Source organism: Cydia splendana, chromosome 24 (genome assembly GCF_910591565.1).
Source record: "Cydia splendana chromosome 24, ilCydSple1.2, whole genome shotgun sequence".
Taxonomy (NCBI): domain Eukaryota; kingdom Metazoa; phylum Arthropoda; class Insecta; order Lepidoptera; family Tortricidae; genus Cydia; species Cydia splendana.
In genome coordinates, this window is record NC_085983.1 from 442,809 (window position 1) to 455,558 (window position 12,750).

General features: G+C 37.8%; 2 protein-coding genes across 3 annotated transcripts in view; one reads left to right on the plus strand and one right to left on the minus strand.

Annotated features, from left to right (window-relative positions):
• Nucleotides 1–1,790: 1,790 nt before the first annotated feature.
• On the plus strand, nucleotides 1,791–4,637 carry LOC134802218 (zinc finger protein OZF-like). Its single transcript, XM_063774808.1, has one exon. The coding sequence runs from the start codon at nucleotides 3,002–3,004 to the stop codon at nucleotides 4,514–4,516; it is 1,515 nt and encodes a 504-aa protein (XP_063630878.1). The 5' UTR covers nucleotides 1,791–3,001; the 3' UTR covers nucleotides 4,517–4,637.
• A 5,101-nt stretch (nucleotides 4,638–9,738) lies between these two features.
• Nucleotides 9,739–12,750, minus strand: part of LOC134802419 (gastrula zinc finger protein xLCGF3.1-like) — a 30,552-nt gene continuing 27,540 nt past the window's right edge. The window contains exons 3-4 of one of the 2 annotated variants that reach the window (XM_063775080.1): nucleotides 10,241–10,658; nucleotides 9,739–9,901 (exon numbers count right to left, since the gene is read on the minus strand). In XM_063775080.1, the coding sequence (XP_063631150.1) occupies nucleotides 9,739–9,901; nucleotides 10,241–10,658 (581 nt within the window). Of the gene's footprint in view, nucleotides 10,659–12,750 lie in introns of both variants that reach the window. The other variant, XM_063775079.1, reaches the window with a different exon arrangement.

Here is a 12,750-nt window from a genome sequence, read left to right on the forward strand (position 1 = left end):
ATGAAATTTTTCCTTTTTAAAAATAAATGAATGTCTCCTCTAAGTAAAATGAATCGCTAAACTTAAATGGCAGTGGGCAGGGCACATTGTCCGTAGAACCGATGGCCATTGGGGGGGAAAGTTTCTCGAGGGGCGACCATGTAGCGGAAGGCATAGCGTGGGTAGACCCCCTACAAGGTAGATTGATGACCTGGTAAAGGTTGCGGGAGTCCGCTGGATGCAGGTAGCGCAAGACCAGTCATTGTGGCACTCTTTGGGGGAGACTTATGTCCAGCAGTGGACGTCCTCTGGCTGATATGATGATCATGATGATGATGAAGTAAAATGAGCTAACTTAAGGTTTTAAGGCTCTTTCCCTCCAGGGCCCATACATTTTTTCCACACTGTATAATATTGTTTACTTTTTTGACCTGAGGAATGTATGATTACAACCCAAGGGTTCCCAGTGCATCTTGTATAAATCATATAATTTCCTGAGTTGTTGTTTTGAAGCAACACAGGTAATCATGGACATACATTGCAGGTGCTACCGGTACCAGTTAGTGCAGATATAGCACACAACATGTCTCTAGAGACAGCACATGTTGAGGAGGCAGAGGAGGTGTGTGTGAAGACGGCGCACGGAGAGGTGTGCGTGAAAACGGAGCCTGGAGAGGTGTGCGTGGAAACGGAGCCTGGAGAGGTGTGCGTGAAAACGGAGCCTGGAGAGGTGTGCGTCAAAATGGAGCAGGGAGAGGTGTGCGTGGAAACGGAGCCCGGAGAGGTGTGCATGAAGGAGGAGCAGGAGTCCAAGGACAGCGTGCTGCGCGGAGTGAGTGCGGCGGCCGCGGAGGCTGGACTGTACATCGACCATGAGGTCAAGGACGAGCTCGTGCTGGGCCCCGAGGAGTGGCACCGCTCTAAGGTGCCCACCGTCCCATTACAAGGTCAGTTTATTATTTAAAAATAAGGATGTTTGCATGAAGCTGAGCTATGGGGCTATTCATAAATTACGTCATTTCAAATTAGGAGGGTGGGTCTGGAGATTGTATGATGGTAGAATGAAGTAGGAGGAAATGGGGTCATTTGAAGCATGATTTTTGGATGATTTTAGGGGGGGGGGGGTCAAAAATTTTCAAAAATAGATGACGTAATTTATGGACAGCCCCTATTCACTATTTATTTACATATACATACAGTATGTATCAGAACGAAAGGCAAAGAAAGAGACCCATTAATGTTTAGGTCATACTGAGCAACTTTTACTATGGGACGAACCCCCGAAAACGCGGAAAATTCCCAGTACCTTTACCGGTAAGATTCCCAAGAATCAGTAATTTACGGTAATATTTAAATTAAGTAAATGTCAACATAAATTGTTTTACATTAAATCATTACTTGTCAACAAATGCATCATACGAAGTGCAAAAAATCAACATAGGTTTACTTTTCTAGTAAATTCCTAATACTACTGGTAATATTCCCAATGTTACTCGGTATCTTCCCAATATTACCAGGAAGTATTCCCCTTGTCTGCGCAAGTGGGCATAGTCAAAACCAGTTACCTACTCATTGAATAATACCAGAATTTAAGTAAAACTAAAACGAAAATGTAATACTCATCACATTTTTATTACGACTTGGTACAGTACAAAGGCATTGTTTTTATATGTTAAGTGGTAATTTTTTATAGCTTAATAACAATAATAATATTCTTAAATATTTTCTTATTTTTTCTATTTTGTTTTTTTTTTTTTGTTTTATTTGTTTTATTTATTTATTTTACTTATTTTATTGCGGTTATAGCCCAGTATAATATGGAAACCTCACGTGTATTTTTCTACAGTGAACGAAACTAAGAAAAAAAACCTACCACATGAGTAGATACTTTGTCTTGGTTTCGTTAAACATAAATCTTCACTCTGCACTTCAAAATAGCGAGTCTATTTAACGAAAATAGAAAAATAAACAAGACTTTCTATATACAATACTATTTATCTTAAAATTAGGTCGAATGAAAAAAATTCAAAAAAATACACGTGAGGTTGTGTGGGGGAAGGGGGGTAGCCAAAAACCTCACCAAATATCACCAAGGCCACCAAGGGGGTGGGGGGGTCAAAAAGTAGCCGAAAACACCTCACGTGATTTGTGCACAACCCCTTAGAACCCTTAGATCATTTTAGGAACGGGAGCCACCTTAATTTTTGGTGCGGTGTGGTTGAAAGGGTGGGGATGATTTGTCCCATACAATCATAAATTTATGAAAGCATCTGTTTAGGTTTTTGCATTAAGTTTAGTGTCATTATCGAGTAAAAAAAGAGAAAAAAAGAGAAATGGACTAATAGTTACGTTATTTCGTATTTTAAAGATTTTACTGCCTATATATTCGTAAACACTCTTTAACATTGCTTATGCTCGGTGCACAACGTAATCCGATTTAAGAGACGTAGCTATACGGAGGAAAATAATTTAAATATTAAAGTATTTGAACAAATTAAATTATTTCAGAAAAATATTTTGATTTGTTTTTATCAAGTACAAACAAAGCCAAAAAGCAAAGCAAAGCAAGTAGAAGTAGAGGAGTAGCCTGGGGCACTAGAGGCCTTGGTCACTTTTTCTTAGTATATGACATTTATTTCAGTTTATAATTTAAATATTAGTCAATATTTACATTATCAATTTGTATTTTTAATATTCTTAATTACCTAAATGATTTCTGTCTTTTGATTTACTCGAAAATGTCACCAAACTTATTGCAGAAACCTAAACAGGTGCTTGCATAAATTTAAGATTGTATGGGACAAATCATCACCCCACCTTTCATCCCGACCGTATCAAAAATCAAGGTGGATCTCCTTACTATAATGATCTAAGGGTTCTAAGGACTCGCTATGTATAGTAAAAAGGGATCTCATCATCATCAAGCGCCGTAAATTGCTTTATATCCGTTTAAATTGTTTTGGTAATTTGTGTTTCAGTGTTTTCGGACGGCTGCGCCGCCCGCGTTAGGGAACAGCTCGCGATGGTTTGCTCCGTGGTGCTCGAACGCCTCCGTGACGACGCGACTGTTCACAGTGGAAGCAAACCATATGGCTGCGAACACTGTGACGAACATTTTATAAATAAGTCTATTTTAAGAGAACACATACAATATACTCACTTATCGTCTGGATCCAAGAAATTTAATTGTGATTTTTGTAGTTCCACATTTCAAACTAAATTGCTTGTATTAGAGCATGAAAAAAGTGAACACGGTGTTACAAATTTCATGTGTGCTGAATGTGAGTATTCAACAAGTTCCAAGAAGAGTTTGCGGATCCATATAAAGAGTCACTCTATGGAAAATCTGTTTCATGGTAGTCTGTATAAAAGTCAAATACACAAACACCAAAAAATACACATTGGGGAAAAGCCTCTTCAGTGTACGAAACGTGGTTCTAAATGCAGTGTTAAATCAAACCTGCGACGTCACCAGAAGACGCACAACAGGAGACACACTTGTTGTCATTGTGATTACAAGTCCAGTGATAGTTTTATCATGCTAGAACACGAAATGACACATACTGGCAAGAAGCCCTTTCACTGCAGCCGCTGTGATTACAAATGCCGTCATAAATCATACTTACAAATGCACATGATGATACACACTGGGGCGAAGCCATTTCAATGTAGCAACTGCGACTACACTTGCAGGCAGAAAGGAAACTTGCTAGTACACCAGAGGACACACACCGGGGACAAGCCTTTTCAGTGTAGTCACTGCGATTACAAATGCAGTCAACAATCAAGCATAAATATACACATGATGAGACACACTGGGGCGAAGCCATTTCAATGTAGCAACTGCGACTACAGGTGCAGGCGGAAAGGAGACTTGTTAGTACACCAGAGGACACACACCGGGGTGAAGCCTTTTCAGTGTAGTCACTGTGATTACAAAAGCAGTCAAAAATCCGACCTAGAAAGACACATGATGATACACACTGGGACGAAGCCATTTCAATGTAGCAACTGCGACTACAGGTGCAGGCGGAAAGGCAGCCTGCAAATACATCAGACGACACACACCGGGGAGATCCCTTTTCAGTGTCGTCACTGCGATTACAAATTCCGTCATAAATCAAACCTTAATAAACACATGATGATACACACTGGGGCGAAGCCATTTCAATGTAGCAACTGCGACTACAGGTGCAGGCGGAAAGGAGACTTGTTAGTACACCAGAGGACACACACCGGGGAGAAGCCTTTTCAGTGTAGTCACTGTGATTACAAAAGCAGTCAAAAATCCGACCTAGAAAGACACATGATGATACACACTGGGACGAAGCCATTTCAATGTAGCAACTGCGACTACAGGTGCAGGCGGAAAGGCAGCCTGCAAATACATCAGATGACACACACAGGGGAGAAGCCTTTTCGGTGTAGTCACTGCGATTACAAATGCCGTGATAAATCAAGCCTACGAAGTCACCAGAAGACGCATGCTGGGCCGAAGCCTAACAACGCAGCAATAGCGACTACAAGTGCAGCCTGAAACAGCACCTGCAAAGCCACCATTTTTTTTTATCTAATCTGTTTATTTCAGTTCAGTGGTACAGTCAGAACTTAGTTACATTCTCAAAATTTGGAGATTATCTTAACTAAGTTTTTAGCCGTATATATACATATATGTAGGTATTGTATACAGGGTGGAAAGGCACGACGATCCTTCCCGGAAGTATTAGGTCGTTTAAGTGATACAGAGACTATTGGTAATGGTAAGAATCGTTAATTGAGTAAAAAATAAAAATTGCAAAAATACTACTTTTTAACTGTGGTGATAACCCTATAGCATGTGCACATGACGGCTAGATTAAGGATCTCCGTCGGGAAAGCTCGGGACTTTACACTTTTTTCCGATCGTTGACAGTATCGCAATGATGTATGAATGACGCATAAATGTCAAATAAATCAAATGCATGCAAAAATATTACAAACAATTTTATTACTTTCTTAGATAATTACTTTTTTCCAATATTTAATACTAAGTATCTTCTTTTCACATACGGTGTTCAAATGTACCTTCGTGTATTACAACGCCGCCGCAGCCCGTACCCGAGTATGTCGATGCACATGCGATATAGTGTATGCTCTTCGTCATTTATCCTCCGCAGAAAGCACCAATTAGCCTTTGTCTCATTTCGTCCGCAGTTTCACATTCCGTTTGGTTTGGTACACCATATCTTTTACACAGCCCCACAAATTTAAATAGCCACGAGCATCTAACATTTTTATTTGAAGAATATGACATTCAATAAGTATAGTTCAATGAAAATTTAATTTCAAACATCAGACGTCTTGTCTATTTCCTACCACGCAAGAAGGTTTGTTAGTTTGGTATTGAAGAAGTATTTATTCTTGATTTATTCTTAGTATTTAATTTTTGCAAGTTCATTTGGTGCAACTAACACAACCTACTTGTTATTTTTAATTATTTTAGATAGTTTCCAATTATTCGAAAATAATTTTGTGAAACGTATTAAGAAACTAAAACCTTTTTATCAGTCAAGGAAACCAGAGATATTTATAAGACGATTGCGTACTTTTGAGTGGTTGTCAATGTCACCATTTGAACTGTCGTTGTAAACAATGTTGTGGTTAGTATTATTAATATTAAGGAATAACATAACTATTTCATTCAAGTATTGAACAAGTGGAACCACTAAGAAAGCGAAAATCCTGCAATGATTCTTACCGTGCTGTAAGCAGACCTAAAAATGGTTAGATGGCAACAAATTAGCATAATTTCCTGTCGAATACTGATTGTTTACAAGTAAGTTCATTGACCCTGTCACCTGTTAGGGTTAGAACAAAGTAGTTTTTTGCGTGGATGTTTAAAAGGTCATAATTTAGAAACGGTTGCCCATATTAACATAGTTTCTATGGAGAAAATATAGAGCTTAGGCTAAACTATCTCCCATTTCCGGAAAGGATCGTCGTGCCTTTCCACCCTGTATAATCCAGTGAAATTGTAGAATTTTGTAGCGTGGCTCTTCTGCGTCAAATCAGGTAGTTCTGATTTTTTGCAGACTTATTTATGATGTTGGCCCAATTAATAATCCAAATTTGTGAGCTTGAGCGCCGAACGCAACTTTGTCAAAAATCGAAAAACCTGCGAAAATTTCGGTTTTTTTTTTAGTTTTGGGTGATCTCGTAGTTACTGGGCCAAATAAGCTTTGTTTGACCTTAGGAACAATCGTGCCAAGCGGCATCGCCTGTGCGGCCTGAGTCAAAAGTGCATACTCACTACACTCACTTAGCTTACGAGCTCAATTTCAAAATTATCTAAATTTTGAAAGCCTTTAGCTCGGAAACTATTCAATCTCAGAAACAGTTCTAATCTCGTATTGTAGCAAATTTAGTCTTCTTTAAAAACGTCTAAGGAAGATACTATCAAAAACTAGTCCTTTAGGGTTATAATCGCCCAAATCTAAAAGAGAACCGAGTTTATCGCGGATTTTTCGATATTTGACAAAGTTGCATTCCGCGCTGGAAGTCACCAACTTGTATTATTCATTGGGCCAACATCATAAACACGTCTGCGAAAAATCAGAACTACCGGATTTAACGCAAACGCGAAATGTTTAAAGTTACTGTATTAATAGTTTTAGATTAGTGCTTACAGTTAAAAATACTTACTACTTGTTTGGGTAAGTTGTTCAGGATATTAGATAAGTATATTGACTAGAGCCTTTTCCCATATTTATTGGTTCCTTTACGGATTTTAAAGTATGGTTCATTGGATAAGGTCCGGAGGTGGGATGGTCTCTTATACCTAACCCGCTGCCCCAATAAGTGTTCATATTCTAATATCACAGCAAGTTTTGCTTTATCATATACATTAAATGTAATATTCTACAGTACTATCATTCACCTGTCCCGTTGTCTGTCGGTCTGTAATCAAATCTTGCAAGTTAAATTTGATCCACTTACCCGGTTTCCGATTGCGCTGAAATTTTGCATGCATGTATAAATCGGATGACAATGCAATATTATGGTACCACGAGCTGATCTGATGATGGAGAAGAATTGTGTTAGGGGTTTTTAGAATTGTCTCGATGAGTATTAGTTGTCTGTCGTAAGAAAAGTACAGTCAGCGATAGAAGCTTGTACCAAAAATGAAATTTTTGCCAAAAACTTATTATATTGAAGTTTTATTTTCAAAGGAACAATAGTTTTTAGCAATCTTATTTGAATATGTTTATTTTTTGTAAGCATGTATTATATGTTTTCCCATAGCTAGAGATACCATAGGGGTGTATGTACATAGTTTTAACATTGGGTGAGCGAATATATGTCGTAGTCAGATCGTATAATCCGCCGTATTACATAACGGCTAGCCGTTTTCAAAAACAGGGGCGTTTTGAAATGCGGCAGTTCGACGATTAGCCGGATTGTCATTGCGATACGTTCTTCAATAAGGCGGCCTACGTTTAGCCGCATCATACTACTATTTAGATTGTAAAGTGACCAGTTCTTTCGGTCGCCTACGTAACCGGAGTTTGACAATGTTTGCAATTTAATTTATTTTTACCATGGTCCCACCGCACTACATGTGTTTGTTTTCCAAAACATTTCCTTCACAACTTAAATAGACGCGGGGCTCCTATTTCTGGGCGGTTTGCCCTTCGGGCATCTGAAGCTACCTAACGAACCTAACCTACTTACCTACCTACGCTTTTTTCCCCAAAGTGTAATGTTTTCACGGACGTCTCACTTAATCAATAGGTTGGTAGGTTAGGTTCGTCAGGTAGCTTCAGATGCCCGAAGGGCAAACCGCCCAGAAATAGGAGCCCGTCTAGTTAAGTTGCGAAGGAAATGATTTTTGAAAGAAACAGTCCGACGAACTCCAGATTTGATGGACACCCCAGCGTTTTACATAGTTTGACATAACAACGTCAGGCAGCGCCACGAGTGTTAAAAATGGGAACTAAAAACTGTCAAAGCGGCGGCTAATGACTCGCTGTATTACATTACGGCTAGCCGTGTTGAAGAACGTATGGCGCCGAATACATTCCGGCGGATTCTCATTCAGCCGCATTTAATCCGGCTAATCGTTGAACCGCCGCATTCAAAACGCCCGTTTTTGAAAACGGCTAGCCGTAATGTAATACGGCGGATTATACGATCCGACTGCGACATATACATTATCCTTGTTTTTTATAGTTTGAGGATGGTCTTAGTTTTTGTTTACCTCTCTTTTCTGTATTATTTGTGTTGTTTTCTGTAATGAGGTGTGCAATAAAGCCTATTTGTATTGTATAAGGGGTCCCTTTGTTTCCCATAATGTTTTAAGCCATAATGTATGCTTTGTCATTATCATTAGTCCTAAAACTGAAACCGTTAACTTTTCAGATTATCCTATAGATAGGTTAGGTTAGGTTTGTTTTATGGCAATCCTGATAAGTTACGCGTTTCTGAACCAAATAAATTATGATTAACGAAAATGCGGGCAAACAAAACATTATGACTTGATTAATACTTTTTAGGAAACAATAGAGACCCACTGTATAATCCTGCATCATGTGCCCGTTTACATAAAGTATCAAATCCACTTTGCATTTAACTCTCTGCATCTGCCACCCTGACATTTTTATTGGCCGTCTTTAGACATTTGTCATCAGCAAACTGTTAGACAGAGGCGGCGATATATCATTAAGTATATGTTATCTACAATATATTTATTTATTTATTGATTATATATTTTAGGAATAATATACATGGAACATTTCTAGAGACTGAGCTGAAAGGATAGTGTTATCTAAGTGATCTACAATAGAGTTATTATAATCGTAAAGCTGGATTAAAAAGTAAAACAAAATCATTACAATAAAATATTTATATATATATATATATATATATATATATATCAGTGACAACCCTACAAAGTTATTTACATTGCCACATGTCATGTCATTCAATAGGATCTACTTGCTATGATTGAAATATACAGATTTTTGCACTACTGTTTATCTCAAAAACGGTTACAAATATTAACTTGATTAATGAGTGAAAAATAAAGTACGTAGCCTAAACAATTCCACGTTTGCGTAAAAGTCCTTTGTTCTGCAGAGATGTGACTTATTTGAAATACTTGTATTTAAAATGCAAATACAAAATGCAAAATACCTATTTTGTATTTAAATACCTTTTGAAGAAAACTATTTTGTATTTTATTTGAAATAGTTTTTAGGACCTATTTTCAAAATACAAAATACTTTATAGTAGGTCGTAATGTAATGTAGGTAGGAGTTACAATCTCTTCTGATGTTACAATCCCGGCAACTCTCTCATTCTTTTAACATGGAACTGTTGAATCTGTTTAGTAACGTCGCACATGACCACAAGCGTAGTGAGTGTTTAAAAAGTGAAATAAGAGAGGAGAACAAACTTTTCTGCCCTGGTGAAGTACAAACGAGACGTTTTCATCACACTAACGAGAGGCATTATACTAGCTGTAGAACATTACAAATCTAAATTAATGCTTTAAAAATTGGCCGTTAAAAACCATCATCCATCCATCCTACCGGTTAATATGAGCAATCAACTAGAGATTTGCACTCTAGATAGAGGCCTGATTGACACACAGATTTCAAAGAATAAAGAGTCTTTTCAACTCGGAAATTCCGAGTAATACTTTTTAATTTAGACTAGGTATTCACTATTCAGAGTACCTTTTATCGCAAAGTATTTGTATTTTAAATACAAATTCAAAAACTATTTTGTATTTTGCATTTGAAATAGTATATCAAGGAAGTATTTGTATTTTGTATCATCTCTGTTGTTCTGTTCCACCCGAAGTTTAAAGGGTTTGTTACCAGTGTGTATCATCTCGTGAGTTCGTAAGTTTTGTCTATGACGGCTCCTGTAGTCACAGTACCTACACTTGTGAGGCTTTTCACCAGTATGGATCATGAGGTGCCTTTGTAAATGCGATTTTAAATAGCTCTGGTAAACGCAGGAGCTACATTTAAATGGTTTATCATTATCAGTGTGTGTCATTATCTGGTGAGTCTGCAAGTTTCCTTTTTGACGGCTCCTGTAGTCACAGTACCTACACTTGAATGGCTTTTCATTCGTGTGAGTCATCAGATGCCTCCGTAACATTGCTTTCCCAATGCACTTGTAGTCGCAGTAGTTACAGAAAGCCTTTTTACCAGTGTGTGTCCTCTCGTGTCTTCGTAAGTTAGTTTTTCTAATGCACTTGTAATTACAGTACCTACAATGATAAGGTTTGTCACCGGTGTGTATTAGCTGATGATTCCGTAAATCTTCTTTCCTACTACTCATGTACTCACAAGTTCTACATGTATAAGGTTTCCTATCCTTGTGTGACATTTCTTGACGATTTGAAGTAATGTTCTCTCGGGTTGAATTACTCGACGGTCCTAACGACAAGTGAGTGTATATGTGTTTCTCCAAAACCGACTTGTTCCTGAACAGTTTGCCGCAATGGTGACATTGATAGATGGTGGTGGTGACATGGGGTGTGGGTGCGGGCTCGGTGGCGTGCAGCTTGTATGTGCGGCGCCCGACCCGGCAGGTGCGCCGCTCCGCGTCCACCAGCAGGCGCTCCAGCCTGACCGAGCACGAGCGGCGCCGACCCGACACCACAGCAGAGGAGACAAGAGTGGACGCTGCAACATGACAAATATATTTAATTACCAACAACCAAATTTTTAGAAAAGTAATATAATATAGCCTGTACGTAAAAACTAGCCAAGTCAAATCCTGAACTTTAATTACATCCCAAGTGAACTAGAAATTGACACTTGAGCAACTACGCATATTCTTAATATTGGACTTGGCTCGCACTTCACATTTATGATTTTAACGGGATTTGTGTTTTATTTTAAATGAATTTCTAACCATTCGTATATTTTCCTATAGTATTTATTTTTCAATAACTTACTGTCCTAATAGGATTTTTAACCACTTGCGCAATTTCCCACTACATTTCCTATGTTAACAATCATGGAAGAGTGTCATTTCCCACTACATTTCCTATGTTAACAATCATGGAAGAGTGTCATTATTGACAGAGCCTAGATAGCACTGATTTAGACTTTCACGATTTTTACACATTATTAAATTGTAAAACGGGACTTAATAATCGCGTATTAAAGTTTTAAATATTTACCTCCGACGTTTCCGTAACGTTTCGTTCTCGTAAGGTAGTTCGAAAAACTCGCGCGGCTAGAAGATGTTGATGTCAACTTTAGCCAGTCTTCTCCGAGACCACGGGGACAACGCCGTCCTCCAGGTAACTCCCGTTAAGTAAGTTAAATTAATTAAGTCCCGTTTTACAATGGGGTTGGCAACTGTCAAAGGTTTGCATAGATGGCGCCATCATAGCTTGCCCCTTATTCTATGAGATTTCGCTTAAAGGGCTGGCATCCAGGGCATAAAATTCCATTTAAAAAAAAACAAAAAGTTGACGCAATTCTAGGGATTGACAGGGCAAGCTATGCTGGCGCCATCTGCTAAATATTTCGACCAACCCCATTTAATAGAGATAGGTCCCACGACGAGGGAAGCGAGGAGTGTGTTTGGTCATGCCCTCCCATCCCGAAGGCGTTATAATTATTCTCAAATCGATATCATAGATGGCGCTAAATGTCACAATCAGCCATTATGAAATTTTTATACTACATTATTAAGATGGATTAAGAGATATTTAAAGTGTCATAAATTAAAATCATTATAAATGAAATACAAACATTAATAACAACACGAATTCAATGCAATAATTTACAAAATTTGAAACCACAATTATATTGCGACTGGCTACGTTATGAGCAACAGCGCAGGACAATTATGTCGAGCTGTCGAAGTAATATTGAATAATGTCACTAGATGGAGCCACCACGATTCTAGTAAGACCTACGATTCTAGTACCTGTACCTAATCATTCCAAAACGAAACGAGTGTGGGTTTCTTTTCCTACGTTTTGATTTTCGTTTTACGACATGATGTGAAGTTTGATTTAGATTAGAATAATTACATTTGAGTTATAAATTTCGGAATTTAAGTACTTAGTATAAAATGTAAAAAAATGGATCGGTGAATAAACATACCTAATTTAAATGAGTACTTACCTACTTATTTTAAAGTAGGCCTGCCTGACGTTAAAATACAAATTAATAAACTCACATCACAGGGCGATGTCTTTCAAAACACATGAATGCTTTGTTTTTAAACATAAAGCAAGTTTTTATTTCGCTTTGTGTCCAAGTCAAACGCGCATTTTACTCCTTTATTGACCGAAGCGTTTGCTAAGGTCTCCGTTTTAACTCGGGCCAAATTTCGTATGTTCGGACGTTCTCCTCGGTTCAATTCTCAACTGATTCTTATCAAATTTTGTGACCAAAATCCAGAATAAAATAATTCTTTTTCGATTCGATTATTGAATTTTTTTTCAAAATGGCGGAAAGAAATAGTCGTATCAATATAATAAGAGTTTTTTTTTCTTTTTGAGAGATATTTAGTGTTTGGCAAAAATGTAATAATTAGTAACGCTGGTGTAGGTGGTATTTAGATAAGTAGGTATGTAGTACTCGAGAATAAGTAGCCAAATTTCGTATCTTTAGCTAAGTGCTATATTGGCCCAGTTGGCAAACAATTGCTTTGATGCATAGAGGTACCTAGTTCGATCCCCAGTAAAGTGTGTGAACTTTTTGTAATTTTTTACACTTAAATTTTATATTATTTTTTTTTTATTTTTTTTTA

Bases quoted from the DNA above. Each gene is read 5' to 3' on its own strand.
- LOC134802218 (XM_063774808.1), top strand. From the start codon at position 3,002: ATGGTTTGCTCCGTGGTGCTCGAACGCCTCCGTGACGACGCGACTGTT.